The sequence below is a fragment of the Pseudorca crassidens genome, chromosome 2 (genome assembly GCF_039906515.1).
Source record: "Pseudorca crassidens isolate mPseCra1 chromosome 2, mPseCra1.hap1, whole genome shotgun sequence".
Lineage (NCBI taxonomy): Eukaryota > Metazoa > Chordata > Mammalia > Artiodactyla > Delphinidae > Pseudorca > Pseudorca crassidens.
Window position 1 is genome coordinate 145,411,087 of NC_090297.1, and position 18,828 is coordinate 145,429,914.

At 43.1% G+C, this 18,828-nt stretch overlaps 1 protein-coding gene across 3 annotated transcripts in view; it reads left to right on the top strand.

The window, feature by feature from the left end:
* KCNH1 (potassium voltage-gated channel subfamily H member 1) overlaps window positions 1-18,828 on the top strand; it is a 416,686-nt gene that overhangs the window by 33,861 nt on the left and 363,997 nt on the right. For all 3 annotated transcript variants that reach the window (XM_067729054.1, XM_067729056.1, XM_067729057.1), the window contains 2 exons: window positions 847-953; window positions 12,521-12,649. In XM_067729054.1, the coding sequence (XP_067585155.1) occupies window positions 847-953; window positions 12,521-12,649 (236 nt within the window). Of the gene's footprint in view, window positions 1-846; window positions 954-12,520; window positions 12,650-18,828 lie in introns of those variants that run through there.

Here is an 18,828-nt window from a genome sequence, read left to right on the forward strand (position 1 = left end):
GATGTTTAGAGCATCAAATTGCGCCCTTTTTCTTGTTTGGTGACTTTTTTTTTTTCCTATTCGTTTGTTTAATTTGTTAGGAATTAGAAGAGGAAAAATCTGTGGTCCAGATTTATTCTGCCATCCTTCTCAGGACGTCTCTCAGAGTTGTATTTCTAAAATGCAGATCTCGTTATGTAACTCTTTTGCCTGAAACCCTGCAGGGGCTCTCCCTGCATTGCTTTCGGGATAAAGTTTAAATGACTTCACCTGACCTGTAATGCCATGATCTCCTCCATGATCTGGCCCTTGCTTACCTCTCCATATTACCTGTTGCTAATTCTCCCCTTACTGTCTACATTCCAGACATATGGAACTGAACCGTATTCAGGTTCCAGAATTAACCTTCCTCTCACCTCTGTGCCTTTGCACATGCTTGTCTTTTGCCTAGAATGTTCGTTTCCCTCCTTTTCTCAGCAGATTTCCACCTGCTCTTTAGATCTCTTTTGTTCTTGCCTCTGGGAAGCCTTTTCTGACCACTCAGACAGTGCTCTGTGCCGATTCTTAGTGTTGTAATTCCTCATGTGTTGGTCATACTATATTCTCTAATCTACTGTTTTCTGATCTACTGTTTTCTAGTGTATCTCATTCGACTGTCAGTTTTGGGGGGACAGGGATGGAGTCTTGATTCCAGCTCAATCAGTAAATCGTTTTTGATTGAACAAATGTTTTCATTGTGTGTGTGTGTGTGTGTGTGTGTGTTCCACAGTGCATAACACAGTGCTGGGTATAGAGCAGGTAAAAACAGATGCTTGTAGAATAATAAATACTTGTTCATCTAACTTGGGCTGTTTGGTTGCTTTGCAGTTTTATGTACGGGGAGCTGACTGATAAAGACACCATTGAAAAGGTGCGGCAGACATTTGAGAACTATGAGATGAATTCCTTTGAAATTTTGATGTACAAGAAGAACAGTGAGTATTCAGACCATTCTGAACCATACCTTGATGTGCTTGGAAGAGTAAAATATCTCCTCTTTCTCTGTTGCTGTCTTAGGTTTTCTTTTCTCCCATCAGCTAAATGTTGTTCCTTGAAGCCAGTGTGTATGTTGGGGTAAATGGTATGGATTGATGAGTTACAGTTCTTCACATGAGCATTTGTACTTGTCACTAACCAATTAAGACTTCGTGATCTCTTTTCTGCCCAGAGTTAGTGTTTTTCCTATTGGTTTCCTTATGTTGAGTTGTTGGCCTAAGGCACTTGTAGACTTTAAGGCTTCTTAGGTGGGGAGGGAGGAGGTGGGTTAGAATCTCTGTCCAGTTCACATTTGTATCTATCTCCCTATAGCACTTAGCACAGCGGGTAACACCAGTAGATGCCCAATTAAGAGTTTCTAAATAAAATTTTGTTTCCCTGGTGACCCCAGTTTTCTGTCAGAGACAGTATTAATCAAATTAATACTGTAATCACTGTTAGTCAAAATGTATTGTTAATTGGTATTTGTTTTGTGTATAATAACTTCCACAAGTATATTAATGAAGAATCTAGGTCAATAGCTATACACAAGTATAGAACTTGCTTTCTCTTAGCAGTTTCCTGTTGAATGGAGATTAATTGTATTGGAAGTATGGAAAGTGGGCTGTATGGAAACATAGCCGTAGCAGGGCTGCAGAGGTGTTGAAGAGTGCTTTGTTTTTTAAATTTAATTTAATTTTTATTATTTTTTAATTTTTGGCTGTGTTGGGTCTTCGTTGCTGTGCGCGGGCTTTTCTCTAGTTGCATCGAGTGGGGGCTACTCTTTGTTGCGGTGCAAGGGCTTCTCTGGTTTCTCTTGTTGCAGAGCATGGGCTCTAGGCATGCAGGCTTCAGTAGCTGTGGCACGTGGGTTTCAGCAGTAGTGGCTCACGGGCTCTAGAGCGCAGGCTCAGTAGTTATGGCACACAGGCTTAGTTGCTCCACGGCATGTGGGATCTTCCCGGACCAGGGCTCGAACCCATGTCCCTTGCATTGGCAGGCAGATTCTTATCCACTGTGCCACCAGGGAAGACCGAATGCTTGGTTTTTCAAAACACTATTTGGTTGTAAGAAATCCTGTTCTTTACATGTAGGATTGAACAAAGTAGGTCATTGGTTCACTAGAACATTTCCAGAATGGCCCAGGTGGCACGTTAGGATAAGTGTTTATTTTGGTGGCATTCAGGATGATATGTTTTGCTCTGGAAAGCAGTGGGCACATCTGGAAGGAGCTGGGACTTTTTTTCAGTCTGGAGTGTTGGTGCAGGCAACCGAGAGGACTCTTTGCTTGGTGGCCAGTGCAGACGCTGAGCTGAGAGATTAGCTTTGGGCATCAGCAACTCTGAGAGGGTTGGTCCTGCACTTTCACACTAGAGTTGCTGCCTTGTACCATTTCACCTCCTCAGCCAGTAGGTCTAGTTCCTACCTCGAGACCTACCCTAGTTCCTACCCTGAGACATTTTGCCAAATAGGCCTGAGAGGAATGAGGTGAAAGACTGTGACTTGCTCCGTGCCAGCCCTTCCTCTACGGGAGACATAACTCAAAGCAACAGCTGTTCCCAGGAGCACGCCAGCAGTGCCTTTGCATGGGAGGGGAGGGGTCTGCCCGTGAGCCCAGAGCTAAGGGAGTGAGTTAAAGGTTTCCCACACTGGTAGCTTTGTGTCCTGAACAGTGTGGATTTCCCCACATCACAGACTACTAATCAGGTAGGCGCATCACAAAGATAATGCCTTGCGTTTATACTTTGCTTCAGAGTTTTCAAGCTTCATTAGACTATGCATTTAACTTGCTCAGAGTCAACTCTACACGGTGGGCATAAAAGGAAGAGAGAGGGAAACATAATTAAAACTGAATTAGTGATTCCACTTGCTATTCTCTTCAGTGGGCATGTACCCCAGAGTGAGTATGAGATGGCAGGGGGGAATCTACTGTTCCCTCAGCTGCCTCGGCGGCTGAAGGCCTCGTATTGTGAGTATCTCATCGCACTGAGGGTGATTCTGGTACTTCCGGTTCTGTACGTTAGGTAGACGTGGCCTAGGCATGGAAGCCAGTCAGTTCAACTGATGTTTTTACCAAAGAATCAGCATCTCTTCCCTCCCTGGAGGTTGTGGTGGGCTTATTGAGAGAGACGCATGCCAGTCTCCAGAGAGGCATGTCAGCCTGGGCATGGACTCTACTTCATGGGTGATGTGAAGGCATTCTCAAGAGCAATTGTGGTCATATGCAACTTCTACCCTACCCTTTGATTTTAGAAAATACACTCTGTGGAAGGTATGACGCCACTCTATTTAAAAATGTTGAGAGAGCCCTGTGAGGTAGTCATGGCTGACGTTACGTATCTCCATTGTATAACAAGGTAAATTCCTCACCCGAGGTCATGCAGAGCCAGGACCTGGTTTCCAGTGCTTGCTCCGTGGCTGTTCTTTCCAGACGGGGTTGGTTTTAGTCGGGGCACAAGGCAGGGCCACCACATATGGTGGTGCAGGCTCTACCCTGCATGGGGGCAACCAGAAACCAGTTTGCTTGCTAGGTCCTCAGTGCACCCTGGCCTAGAACTGCATCTGTGCTGAGGGAGGAACTTCTCTTTCTAATTTACACAAGGATGTCCAGTGGGCTGGCAGGGGTTTCGTCCAAGGCTAAGCCTGTACATAAAACATGAAGCAGACATGGATGCAGATGGTGTTGGTTTCTTCCTAGGAACCTGTTCACTGTCCCCAACTCCTCCAAATCTACCCTCACCTGAGGAAGAATTTAGAAACTTCAAATTATTTTTTAAGCCTGGGTATTTTACAGTTGCACCAAATTCTATGTTTTTGTTAATGGCTTTTTACTGACCAACTACAGGCATACCTCAGAGATATTATAGGTTCGGTTCCACAAAGTTTTTGGTTTTCCAGTGCATGTAAAAGTTGTTATAGTGGTATACTGTAAACATAACTGTCTATTAAGTGTGCAGTAGCATTATGTCTATAAAAAAACAATGTGTATGCCTTAATTAATTTTTTGCTAATCATCATATGAGCCTTCAGTGACTTGTAATCTTTTTGCTGTAGAGGGTTTGAAATATTGTGAGAATTACCAAAATGTGACACAGAGACATGAAGTGAACAAATGCTGTTGGAAAAATGGTGCCAATAGACTTGCTCAATGCAGGGCTGCTACAGACCTTCAACTTGTTAAAAAATAAATGTGGTGTCTGTGAAGCGCAATAAAGCGAGGTCTGACTATACTCTGTCAGACACTAGACTTGCTCCTAGGAACGCGGTTACGAAAAGACAGACCCAGCCTCTGCTTCCACAGTGTTTGCAGGGGTCGGGGGCCACATCACAGTATAGAGCTGTAAGTGTTTTGATGGTGACATCACATGGGGGGTGTCCCTTCACCCTAACTTAGGAGGTCAGGGAAGGAAGTCTTCCTAGCAGGCAGGAAATTCATGCAGAAACTGAAGGATAGTGGGGAGTTAGGCAGAGAGAAGGGCAAAGAGTATCCCAGGCTGATGAAGGGCACGTGGAGAGGGCAATAGGGGAGAGCAGCACTGACATTTGAAGAAACGCAAAGCAGGACTCCTCAGACTTTGACAGGATATATAACATCACCTGCAAATCAAAAAAAGTATATACTTGTATTCGGTAGGTCTGCAGAAGAGCCCAAGATTCTGCTCCAGGTGATGTTAATGCCGCTGGTCCACGAATCACACTCTGAGTAGCAAGGACAGAAAGCAGCTGCAGTGAAGGCTGACTTCCACGCCTACAGGGTGTGTCCCTACCCGGCTGGATCCCCTGCACCCAGCACAGTGCCTGACCCAGAAGGTGTTCCACCTGAACTCATGGAGTAATTAAATAAATCTGTAAATGCATGGGTCACCAGTGTAGCTGGAGAGGTTGAGAAGGGCCGATCGTGCAGCCCCGTTAAAGAGTTTAGAATTTGTCTTAAGAGCAGAGGTGGTGGGGACAGAGGGTGGCGTGAGAGGCGTTGAGCGGTTTTAAGCAGGGTTAAGTGTGTAATAGTAAGATTTTCTTTTCAGAAAGATGACTCCGTTAGAGAGTGGAGATGGAATGCATCGTAGGAGACCAGAGGTGGGAGACCCGTTAGGAATCACCGTGGCGGCAAGATGATTGTGGCCTGCTGGGGGAGCGGTGGGGAAGACGCAGCTGAGAAGGAGAGGTGTCCGGGGAAATGGGAGGAGGCTGAGCCTAGGGACTTGCCAGTGGAGCCCACTGACTGGCAAGTGTCTAGCACACAGCCCAGCCCAGAGGAGGCGCTCGGCCCATGTTTGCTGAGTGACTTTGAAAGGAACTTGACAGTTACCAAGAAACAGATGAGTGACCCAAGAGTATGTGATTCACAGTGAGGGCTTCGGAGCCAAGGAGCAAGCCTTGTGGGGCTGAACTGACCGGCTGGCCCGGGAGGAGCAGACTGAACAGAGATGGATGGGAGGAGAGAGAGGAGGAGGCAGGTTTGCTGCTACTTTCACAGTTTGTAGTTCAATAGATTGAAACTTTCAGCATTTTAAAGCAGTATGGAGTCCCGTGGGGGAAATGTCACCCCATTTGAGATTTTAAAATGTGAAATGTCATCATTTAAAGGAAAGTTTTTTTCTTTTTTCTCTGATTTTTAAATGAATGCATTTTTACTATGGAGAACACGTATGAAGGCTTAAAGAAGAAAATCAATCACCCTAAAGACTCAAAGACTTGGAGAAATACTACCATCCTATTAACATTTTGGTGTTTTGTCTTGCACATGTTACATAGTTGAGACTTTGACATGTATGCAATTTGAAATTGTACATTTATTTAATTTTTTTATCATAAAAATATCCTTCTCATTAAAATTCCCCATAAATATAATTTAGAAGGAATTTTATTAACATTTCCTTTATTGTTGGATATTTATGAGGCTCTAAATTTTCTTGATTAAATATAATGTTGAGGTGAAGATCTTCATGCAAAGATATTAGTGGACATTCTGAAATATTTCCTAGAAGTTGAAAATTACTGTGTTAAAGAATGTGAACCAAGGTTCCTGAGACATTTTGCCAAATTGTGTTCCAGAATTGAATGCATTTCCAAGTTCACTTGCAGACTGTGAGCGTCTGACTCATTGAATTGCTCTAGCACCGAACAGATTGCCTATAATTACATTTTTTTGTTTAATGAGTATTTTTAATGCTAGTGAGAGTGAAGTATTTTTCCTATTTAATATCCATTTAAAATTACTTTTTTATGTTAATTGTTCAGATTCTTTGCCCATATGTTCTATTTAATTCTTGTGATTTTCTTTATAAACTCTTAATAAATTGTTTTGATTCTCCCCCCTCTCATTCTTTAGTATTTACAAGGATAACTTTGTAGAAAGGATCCGCTAGTGATAGGCATTCGTGTTTATTTTACCTTTTGGGGAGTTGGAAGTAATTAGCAGAAGGCTTCATGGTGTGTTTTGGAATGAGTGTGTGTAATACTATTACCTATCTTGGAGACTGGCTTATTTGAAACGTTTCTTTCTATCTATTGGCCAGTCTGACCAGTAAACCTGGGCATTTTGGAATTGCTATATATTTTGTATTGTGACTTAACTCATTCTCAGTATGCTGGATCATTTTCTCATATCAATGACAGTCATCATTCATGAACTCACTCAGCAAATATTTAGGTGGCCACTTTTGGGCTGGCCAATTAGTTTTTCCATTTTTCGAACAAGAAAGTTAAGAAGTATCAGCCCTTAGTGAAATCAGTTCACCCTCTGGATAACACCCCCCAGCATCTGACTGACTCCACAATTCATGGTGTGGCTGGGGACCCTGGTTTGGGAGCTGTGGATCAGCTTCTCCAGCAGAGAAGCCCAGGGAAAGGCAGCTTAGAGCAAGAGAAGCTGCCGGCTAAGTCCTTATTGATTACCTACTGCAGGCCTGTGGGTTTGAGCCAAAGAGATCCACATATAAGAAACCGACTCTGCCTTTGAGGAGGTGACAATCTGTTGTGAAGACAAATCTAATAGGAAACAGTCGTCTTTTGCCTATTTTACCAATAGATTGTCTTTTACTTTTTCAGTACTAGAAGCTGCTTATATGTGAGAGATATTGATCCAAATTGCACACATAGTGAAAACATTTTGCCTATTAAAATTTTTCTCTTTCTGTCTCGGGAAACTGCAAATAAAAGGAAAACAGGACAAACTGGAAAAAAAAAATTGAAATGCTCTTTTTACATATGCTAAGTTCTCACACATTTCATGGGTTTGTGTCTCTACTCTTTTTCCTTGTGTAACTTATTAGCTACATGAGTTTGGTTAAAATGCTTTCCCACTTGGGTTGTCCATATTTAAGTTGGGGATAATGTCACAGTAGCAATTCCACTTCACAGAGTTGTTGTGAAAGGTAAACCGTGATGTGTCAGGGTTTGGCCCCGCTGGAAGCACTCAGTAAATGATACTATTGTCTTCATTATTGCTTGTTTTAGGGTCATTGCCAATGGCTCCTAGTTACTATAGTAGGTAGTCCCTGTCATACGTTTTCTCTTCAAAAATTTCTTGGCTGTTCTTCTACCTTTACTTTTCTATTTGAATTGAATGTCAATTCATCAAGCTCTGAGAAAAACAAATGAAAAAAGGAACAATTGAGATTCTGATTGAAATTGCATTCAATTTATATATTAAAAAGGGAGGTTTGACATCTTACAGAATTGATTCTTTTAATCTACAAACAGTGTAACTCTCTCCATTTATTGAGGTTTTGTTTTTCGCCCTTCAGTCAAATTTAAATTACATGGAGGCTTAAGCATTGAATTTTCTACCTTTTCCCTTGTTATGGTTGAGACTGGCCCTTTTCCTTATGAACAGGTGGAGGCAGCTTTGGAGTTTCATTAAACACCTTAAGATACGTTCTCTTTTAAAGTCATACGAATACCTCTTTGAGGTGAGACTGAACATTTTAACCTTATAGGTAAAGAATTTAAAAGGAAGGAAGAATGGAAAGTAAGAGTTTTAAATATCTGTGTATCATCATACATTTTAACTTAGTGTAAAGTAGGTCTATTATTCCCATTTTACAAATAAGGAAACTGGTTCTGAGAGAAGTTAAAGTGGCGTGGCCAAGACATAAAATAAATGAAGAGATAGGGCTCAAACGCAGGGCTTGGGATTCTGAATCAGATGTTCTAATGGCCTGTGGTCACTACTTACCCCCTCATGCTCTCTCATCCTGTCTACACTTGTCATTTGTCTCAATAAAGTTGACTCAAATCCTATTGGTCTGTTTCCTGGGGCCGACTGCCATTCTCTAGTCTAGTTTCTGGACCCATCGGAATGGCCCAGCACATGCAACCCTTCTCAAGAGCCAATCACAGTGGCTTGGTCAATTCTGTTGCTGTCAAACGTGGCCTGGATGCCTGGCTCTAGAGAGTACCTGGGAGGAGGTCCAGGGAAGGAGACCAAAATTCTCTCATGCACCTGAGCCTTGCTGTTTTGTTATCTGACTGTTGTGGTTGAGAAACCCTATAGCCAGGTTAGGTTGTCAGGTTCATTACTGCATAACCCAAGGGAGCTACGTAAGGGATGACCATCACAGAGTGACCAGAAGGAGGAGCCTGACCTGGAACTCCCCTTCTACTGGGCATCCTCATCGAGGAGAGAGCTGCAGCCTTTGCCATCAGTAGGATGTGTTTCTCCTGGATTTGTGTATTGATCTGCCTTTAATAGAAAATTTATCATGGACCCTTTGTTCTTTTTTGCAGAAACAGGGCATTAAGTACTTGCTTTTCTTGGTTTTTCCCAGAATTTTAACCTCTTCCTGATTTTGTGTGTGTGTGAATATTTGTGCATTCATTGTCTCTCTTTTATCCTGATGGAATGGATGCTGCTGCAGAATCTGGGCTGTAGGAGAGGTCCCCGGAGGCCAACTGCTTGGGCGTCTGCCCCCGGGCAGGTCTTTATTTGAATGGAGCCAAAGGGTTCCTGAATATCCCTGGGTGCATCCAGAGGGGTGTAAGGGAAATTGGGTGGGTGGGGCTCTGGGCTCTGAATGGTTCATGTTTGCTTGAAGGAACTGTTTCATGTACTGAGACTTTGAGTATTGTTTCATTAGTTAAAAACGCTTCGCTCTAAAAAAGCGAAAGGTTGAAATGACTGGTCTGTGCTATCTAAGAGGAACTCATAGTCTTTTTTGGAAGAATTTCAGAAATGAAAATTTAAACCCATTCTTCATTCCTAGATTGTTTGGGTGTGACAGTTTGGGAGAGAGGCAGGTCTGAGTAACTGTGAAGACACTGGAAGTAGGATTTATTTCTTTGGAGCTCAGCAAGCATTCCTAGAGCTTGTTGAGTTTCACCACTGCAGTCCGGTGCCTCCTGGTGTTGAGCATCGTAATGGCCTATGTGACGTCCCGTGGGTAGCACTGCATTGGATGCCATTGGAATAGGGGTGCAGGACCATCAGACAGAGGAAGTAGATCAGTTCTCCTGCCCTTGGAGTGCATTATGAATTATTTACAGAAATAGTCTTCAACTGTTAAGCTTTGAGGGGGCCCAATACATAGCACTTTCTTTTCCTGCCTGTGGTCAGAAACAATTGGGAGAGATACAGGAATCATGCGAATGGAGGTTAAAATACCACCTTTATGACTCGTAAAGCAGATCCTGGAAACTGTAGTTTATATCTGTGGGCAGGTGAGTTTCTAAAAGTGAATCCTAGAATCAGACTTACCCACCCAACCCAGGTAACACCGGAGAACCTCCTCCTCCTACCAGCCATCCCCCCTGCCCTTTGACTTCTCCCCTAACATTTATAGGATGGGGAAGTAGAGCGGATTGCACACTAATCTCTAAGCAGAGGAGGAGAAGTGGCCAGGCTACACATGTCCAATTCTTGTCCCCCAAATTCCCAACCCAGGGAAAAAGTCCTGGAGTGTTACACTGAAAGATGTCCCTCCACGAGGAAACACCAGTAGGAGAAAAGAGGTTCCTACCCTCAACAAGCCCAAGTGATCAGCCGGCGAGGAACTCTTAAAGTAATACATACTGACTCTATGAATTTTTGGCACAAGAAACATATTTAGATATTGAAACGGAATGATAAGAGTAGCATGCATTTAGTCAGGGAACATTTCTGGAAGGAAGCAATGGGCACAGTGTGGTGGAGAGAGGCACATAGCTTTAAACAGATTGACCTGTTGAAATGGAGGAAAGTTCACGGGGAGCTTGAACTATGGTAAAATGAAAAAGGCCTCCCGATATGACAAATACAGTAGCTCTTGTGATCTGGGAGATGTGGGTTAGTGTCATCAGTCCTAGTAGTCATAAAGATTAGGTGGCACAGTCCCAAATGGAACAAGTTCATAGATATCAGGCCCAGCTGGTACAACACAGGGGATGGCCCATAGGCGGCAGCTGTGAAGGGGATGGGTCTGGGGATTGCAGCAAGACGAGGCTTCTGGTGTTAGACAACATGCGGGGCCTCTCTTCTGATTTATTACTAGTTTGGTGAATTTGGAGTGCTTTCTTGTTTACCCAGCTGAGAGAATATTGCTTAGTTTTCTTTAGAGCAAAAAGAAAAGATTTTTTTGTCCTCCTTTTGTCTTACCAGCTAGGATACAACTGAGAGCTGTGGGTACGTGGGCTCGATTGGTGTGATGCTTTCTTTTGAGTTTTTTGTTGCTTAATTGAAAGTGGTTTAAAACCCATTGCAGGTTCTGAGGAGGATACTGGGAGGAGTAGTAACACAGACCTTCCCCAAAAACAGTGGATAACTCAGAGACCATATTCTTTTTGATTTTGGAAAACTATGTGTGATTTTTTTTTTTTTTTTTTTGGCTGTGCCAGTCAGGTTGTGGGATCTTAGTTCCCTGACCAGGGATCAAACCCAGGGCCTCGGCAGTGAAAGTACAGAGTCCTAACTACTGGACCACCAGGGAATTCCCCTGATATTTGTAAGGTGGATTTTCCTTTCAAAACACATTTTTCTTAGGGTGACACTATCATGTATTTGTCTTCTAAGAGTACCCAGAAACCAGCAGCTAAAAAGGGAAGGGGAAGTGGATAGAGGTTTAAAATTAACTGGATGAATATATAGATAACCAAGATTTAAGGAGGATGTATTCCTATCTGATCCATTTGCTGCCTGTTTGACTGTACATTGTGGGGTTATTCATACTTACATATGAATAAGTGGTATAGTCAGATATATAATCTTGTAATTGTTAAGTAAAATTGGTTAATCCTAATGTTAATCAGAGATGTCTCTCTGTCCTTGTTGTATAGTATAGAGTTTGATGTGATTGCAGGCAGAGAGACCCAGGTGACCTTTTGGGGATCTATTTCCATCTCCAATATTCAGTGAGTTGTTTGCTTGCTATCTCCTAAAATAAAATATGTAAAACGCTGAGCACAGCACCTGGTACATAGGAAGCTTCTCTAATACTTAACAACATGGGGAAATATTTATTGTATTTTAATTTGAAAATGGTTATAAAATAGTATGTAAAGCATTATCCCAATTATGCAAAATTCAACAAATAGTTATTAAGTTCTTATATGCCAGATGCTGTTTTAGGAACGGGGATACAAGAACAAGATGGGGTGAACATACCATTGCTTTGTGCCCCATTTAATTTTGTATCACAGAAGAGATTGATAGATCTTGCTGTGATGTCCTCAATAGATAGAAAACATCTGTTTCTTTTCCTTCTTTTTTTTGTTTTTGGAAGCCAGAGACTGACTTTGTGCAGATATTTTTCCATAGATACCTGAGTGGGTGACCTCTGAGAAGTCAGTCAGATGAGCCCTGCCCACCTTCTCCTTCTGTGATTTAGGGCAGTGCTTTGGAAGGGCTCATTTATCCCCCAGTTTAGCTCAGGAGCAAGGATTGGAAGTTGAAACATTCATTGAGCTTCCTAAAGTACTAAGTAGTCACAGCTGAAACCCACCTGGAAACTCCCTTTCTGGGGGAGCCTTTGCGAGGAGAATCATTGTGGTGATTCTTTTCCTTCCTCAGTGTGTCCTTATTTGCCATTGTATAGGACCTTTGGGATTTTTATTCTGGGGAGAGAGGTTTAGAAACATAGTTTCTAGCCCATGGTCCATTGAGCCAAATTGATGGATTCCCAAGCTGAATTTTGGCACTGGGAGCTTTTAGCAATGGAAATTTGAGTTTCATGGTCGGCCGGCCATGGCTGGCAATACCCAAACTGGCCCCTACTCTTTACTTGTTCACTACATGGTCTAAGGTAAGTCTTTAGGTCTCTGTACCTTAGATCAGGAGGGATTTTCAACCCATTTTCTAATCATTTTACAAGGGTTAAGAAATCTGCACTTACAAAATTATTTGAACAGGAGAAAACTCCCCACTGAGTAGTTACTATGAAAGTTTTTATTCCAGCAAGAGGACAAATTAATGTTGTAAAACCCAGTCCCTGAAGGAATGAAACGATTCTAAAAACGAACTAATATTTGTACCTATTCATTCCCAAGTCTTTACTTCCATAGCCCCTCAAATGAGAATACAAATTACTGACCAACCTTTTGGTATTTCTTTCAGGGACACCTGTGTGGTTCTTTGTGAAAATTGCTCCAATTCGAAATGAACAGGATAAAGTGGTTTTATTTCTTTGCACTTTCAGTGACATAACAGCTTTCAAACAGCCGATTGAGGATGATTCATGTAAAGGTTTGTAATTCTGATTTGTACAAGTAATTTTATGCCTTTTTAATTTTTTTGCCTATAGTGTGACTCTCGTTACAGAGAATTTGAGGTTGCCAAGGCAATGTCTGCACGAGGATCAAGATTTAAACTTTAATTTGTGTTGGGGAAAGCATTGTATCGTTCTGGAATGTATTGAGGGAAAAGAAAGTGAGAAAAAAAAGCTTTGGTTAGGAAGGCATTTGAATCAGTTTCATACCTTTGTAGATTAACCCTTTCCAAGTAGACAGAAGAAGGTACCTGGGCACCTCTGGTATTGTCAGAATCTTTGCAGGTTTTCACATGACAGATGTCAGTCACCCAAATGTGACAGTTCATGGTCACATTCATCTTATTTCTGTATGAACTTCTTTAGATTTGACTGAGTTCTAGCATTTTAAGAGTGTTAAAGTAGATTTTAGTACATCTCTGCCTCTGTGGTTGGTTAAGTCTGTGACTGGTTAATTCATTGGAAACATGGCATTAATGAGGCCAGTAACATTCCCGTATGGGTCATTTAATCAGCTCTGGGACCACAGATATTAGCACTCACCTCAGCCATATCAAAGGCATGTATTGTTTAAATAACACTGGGGACCTAGGAGAGGAGATGGCTCAGAATTTCTAGAACAACTGTACTCCCGACGAGGTCCAGCTCATCAGGAAGCACAGAAGATGTCATTCCCAGAGGTTTGGGCTTAGGAGGTATCACAGCAGTCTTTTCCATCCCCCTGAAGGTAACCAAGCGGCCAGGAGCTCTTTCACGTTGCAGTGTTTCCTGGCTCTGCGGCCGATTTTCCGGCTCTACCAGAGGACGCTACTCCTTGCAGTTTTCTGAGACGCAGCAGAGAGATAAAAGTGGAGTTCATGGGAGAGTCAGACTGGGGCATGTTATCCTCGAGGTGACAAAATTGTGATTGTTAAATGGCAAGAAATAAAAAACATTCTGTGGCTGCTCCCTTGGGGGCTGTGTCCTCTGAGGATATTTAAAATCCTACCACATTGGATGCTAATATTTATAGAGTTCAGAGCCCAATGCTGTGTATACCGGTGCATCCTATTTCTTTTGTAAGCTATCTATAGCTCAGTAACTCAATCACAGCCTGCCTTTGGGGTTCAAGACCAGAGCAGGTGTAAATAAAGTCGCTTAACTTGTCTCACCCTCCGGCAGTCTCCTTTTGTCCTGCAGATTTGTGATTCCCTGAGTTCTAGTTTCTGACCTGAAGATTTCTCAGTGCAGTAGCTCTTACACAACGCTAAGCTCACTCATGAGGAGTGTCATCTTGCTACCATCTAGAAAGGCTGTTTACTTTTTTAACTGAGTAGACTCATAAATAGCATTTTACAGGTAATCTGATATTTTCATAGTTATTTTTGCAAGTTTTCTCTGAAAAAGGTGAACTAGGGGATGTAATTGAGTCAGAATGTTTTCTTATCATCACCACTGGAACATTTTCAGGTGACGTGAGGGATTGTTTAGTAGGAAAGGCAGAGTTAACCGAGAATGCTCCCTGCATGCCACCTAGGTGTCTGCCTGGCATTCTCATGAAATCTGAAAGAAGACATAAATCAGATTGATGCAGTGAGACTCACTGAGGTTTATTTTCCAGGAATAAAATGCTCTGTTTCATTTTTCCTGCCTCACTGATGTATTTCCCTTGCTGATAAGGGTTTTGGTGGATGTGCGCACGCACACACACACACACACACACACACACACACACACACACACACACACACACACACACACACACACACCCCTTATTCCCTGTTAGCCAAGGGGACCAGATATTAATTCTTTGTCAGTGAAATAAATTGGAGTAATACATGACTTGATTTCTAAAAAGTAAAACACACACGCACACACACACACATACACGTACATACTCTTTAGCCCTCAATATAGGAATGCTGGTAGTGGATCATGCTTAATATTTCTTCCAGGACATGACTTTATAAGCCTGTTCGCTCCAAATGCTGTGGCAGATATGTTTAGACCCTCCCACTTGTCATGTCACTGTGCCCCTGACCCACTTCTATTTGGTGGTCTGTTTAGGACAAGGTCAAATTTTATATTAGTCTGTTGCTGATGGAAGAGCATGATAATTCTCCAGGCCTTTATCGTTATAAGTCTCTAAACTGCAGTTCTGGCTGTAAGGGTCCAATCTAGATGGGAAATACACTGCCATGTGGCTGGATTATTCTCCTGACTTGACATTTCTACTTGGAGTTGTTCTCACATTGTGAGAGTCCAACAGGTCCAGCCGGGCTTTCAGTACAGTGTCTCAATTAGCATAAAGAGCCTTAAGAGTGTTGCTGACCCAGGCTTGTGTAGAATTCACTTTTGAGAGGGAATGGAAGGGTGGATAATGGAAAACCCCAGAAAATCCCTAGATAATTGCTTTTTGGCATAGCAATACAAGATGTTTTCCCACCATTAGGTTAGACTTTTTTTTTTTTTTTTTCCGGTACGCGGCCTCTCACTGTCGTGGCCTCTCCCGTTGCGGAGCACAGGCTCCAGACTCGCAGGCTCAGTGGCCATGGCTCACGGGCCCAGCCGCTCCGCGGCATGTGGGATCGTCCCGGACCGGGGCACGAACCCGTGTCCCCTGCATCGGCAGGCGGACGCTCAACCACTGCGCCACCAGGGAAGCCCTAGGTTAGACTTTTTAAAGTCAACTGTGCTCAGATTGTCTTTAAAATGACTTTGTTTTCTCTCATCATGTTGTGCCTAACTTTGGGGCTTGGGAGTCGGGTGAATGCATCCTAATGGTGACTCAGGAAGCCGGTTGGTGCCTAACGTTTTCCCATAAACCACACACAAAGGGGAGAACCCATGGAATCATTGGCGATAAACTATTTTAGCATCTGACACAAAGAAACTCCCCTTTGGCCCTGAGCTCCGAGCACATGTGATGGGCCCTGAGGATGCTCCCTGAACCCCCTCTTTTATTTAGTGTGTCAGTTCTCATGACCCTTTTCATGAATTATCCAGACCCCTGACTTCCTCATCTCCTCTTTCCTGTTCATCTTTTGGCTACTTCCTTTTCTCTCTGATAAAAAGTGCCCACAGGTGGCATGGAGCAAGGGATCAAGGCAAGCTAGGTTTGCTGTTTGGTAACGGCTCTGCGGGTGTGTGTGTGTGTGTGTGTGTGTGTGTGTGTGTGTGTGTGTGTGTGTGTGTGTGTGTGTGTGTGTGTGTTTTTAAAGGCTGAATGAGAGAGTAGGTGGGAATTCTTGGTTGAAATGAGACTCAGTGAGGCTCCAGGCATTTCATTTCTTCCTTATCTCTTGCTTTTCTGGTACTTTGGATAATTGGGAGTAGGTTGCAGGAGTGTTTTTCTCTGTCCCATCCGCCCTTCAAAGCCAGGAGTCTTGGGCAAGTGGGTAGAGAAGAATTAGAGTGTAGGGCTCAGAGTTTTCTCTTTACATTGTTCACCCAAGGATGAGTCACCCCTCTTCTTTTCTCTCTTACCTCACTGAATCATCTCACATTAAAGGAGCACCTTCATTTTCAAAGATCCACTAAAGTAAATTTAGTATTATCTTGTAAATTCAGAGTTAAAATTGAGCCAAGAGTGGGCAATAAATGGAATGTAAAACTCCAGGGGAGATTTTTAAAGGCCAAAGATTTAGAATATTCAGGGCTGAAGGCTCCGGCAAGCTGTTGTAACTGCCAACCCTTCTCCAGGCGTCTTCATGCGGGATATATGTGAGGTGCTCTTGGGGGAGAAAGAGTGTAATGGATACAAGCCACAGGCTCCCTCTCCACCACCAATATTAACATTTTCTTTCTCGGCCCTTAGGATGACTGAAAGGTGATGATTTAGTGACTTCTGCTTGAAAAAGCCATCCTAGGTTTTTGGTTATTTGTACATCAGTAGGGAAAAGATCTGGGGCGGAAGACTTGAGGACACCTAGTCATTGTCCAGATTGACCTGGTAGTGTCCTGTGTCCATTGTTCTCTGCTGGATGTTGGGTTATGGCGCCGGCTCCTCTAAGAGGATCTGTGACTCTTCAGATTAGGACAAGCCTGGCCTCATCGCCTCCTCACCAGGGCGAGGATACTTTAAGGAGTCCTATGCAACTTCTGTTCCAAGTGGCTCAGCGTGGTTTCCCAGGGAGGGGCCTGTAGGTCTGTCTTTCCTAGTATCTCTGGACTTACCCTGGGAGGAACTGGAATTCTGGGTCATCCCAGAACCATCTCTTTGGGCCTAGGGAGGATACAGGGATGTGTGGGCTAAAGCAGCCTAGTGGGAGACTCACCCCAGTTGACACCAGTAGCCAATGTGGGCTCAAGCAAGGGAGATAGTGGTTGTCCTTACTGAGAACGGAGAAAGGACCCAGTAAATGCTTTTTAGCTGCTTGCTAGATTGCAAACTGCATTCCCGTCCTTCTGTCCTTTTTTCCCTTTCATGCTTCCTCTTCCCCTCCTGCTCGCCCCGTCTCATTTTTCCTGATCATGTGATGCTTTTGATCTTCCCACGGCACCCCCAGCCCTGCCTCTGCCTCCCTTGTGGTGACGTTTATGACAGAGCTGGAAGAACCCTGAGCTAGGGGTTTCTTCATTTGAGCTCAGTTCACTGTTAAACCCCCAAATGGGATATAATTGGAAGGGTGGGTGCAGAAATACCTCCTAAAACTTAACACAGTTTGTAAAATGGGCTACTTATATTTTGGGCTTTATGTCTACTGGAAACCCAGGTAGAAGTAGGATAATAAGAGAACACAGTTTGTTCTTCATGCACATTTATTCAGCATACGCACTTACTGGGTGTCTTTGGGGTGTTTAACCTTATGCTAGATGCTGACCTTAAGGAAATGTCTAAGAGCCCCTGCTCGTTACAGTCTGTTTGGAAGATAGGCAGACAGGTGAGCAAATAAGAACAATAAAGCCTAATCAGTGATCTAATAGAAGTCTGCCTAAGGCAAATGGGGGTGCACGGGTTGGAGCAGGCAATTCTGCTAGGGTAGGGTGGTACCAGGGAGAGGCTTCCTTGAAGGCAGCTGCCTTATTTTCCTTGTGGAAAATGACCATGTGGCTTCCCTTAAGCAAGATCATCTTGAGCTGGATTCTCATCGGCTTATTCTCACCCAGTTGACCCTTTGGACAATAGGAAATTGATTTTTCCAGGAATGTTTTTCCTGATGGCTCTGCTATGAGGGACATTGTTCGTCCAAATTGTACATGTATATTCCACCAAACCCATTTGCTTCTCTTCTGTGGTTTCTTAAAATTTTTATTAAAGTATAGTTGATTTATAATATTGTGTTAGTTTCAGGTATACAGCATAGTGATTCAGATACATCTATCTGTCTATCTATATATATTCTTTTCCATTATAGGTTATTACAAGATATTGAATATCGTTCCCTGTGCTATGCAGTAGGTCCTTGTTGTTTATCTATTTTATATATAGTAGTATGTATCTGTTAATCCCATACTCCTAATTTATTCCTCTCCTCCTTTCCCCTTTGGTAACCATAAGTTTGTTTTCCATGTCTGTGAGTCTGTTTCTGTTTTGTAAATAAGTTCATTTGTATTATTTTTTTAGATTCCACATAAAAGTGATATCATATACTTGTCTTTTTTAGTTTGACTGACTTTCTTCTGTGTTTTTAATCTCATTTCATGTCTGTCACTCCAGTCACTCAAACCAGGGACTCAGAGGCCACCTGGCTTGCCTCTTCTCTCCCTCTACAGCCATTGCTTCTACCTCTGCAGCTGTTCTCAAGTCTCCCCTTGTTACCTGGCTCAGGCCGTAGCACTGGTCCAGGCCCTCGTAGTGTCTTGCCTGGGATTCTGACTGGTCTTCTATCTGTTAACCCCCCTCCGCCCTCTTTATAGTCCACTATCCACACTGCCATTTTGTCCTAAAATTCCCCTACTATATTTAAACTCCTTCATTGGATTCCCTTCGGGTTTCAGGTTGAAGTTCAAATTTCTTAACTTGCCATCTAGGTTGTTGCCACCTAAGTTCTTCTCGGCCTGGCCCTTGACAACCTCTTTAGCATTACTTCAGGCCACTGCCTGCATCCTCCTCCCCTCTACGGGCCACGCCCCATTCATCTAGCTGTTAAGAAGGTCTTACTCTTCCCTGACATATTACTCTGTTGTATGATTTTTCTGCCTTCATAGGTGCTGTTCCTTCTGTGTGGAATGTCTG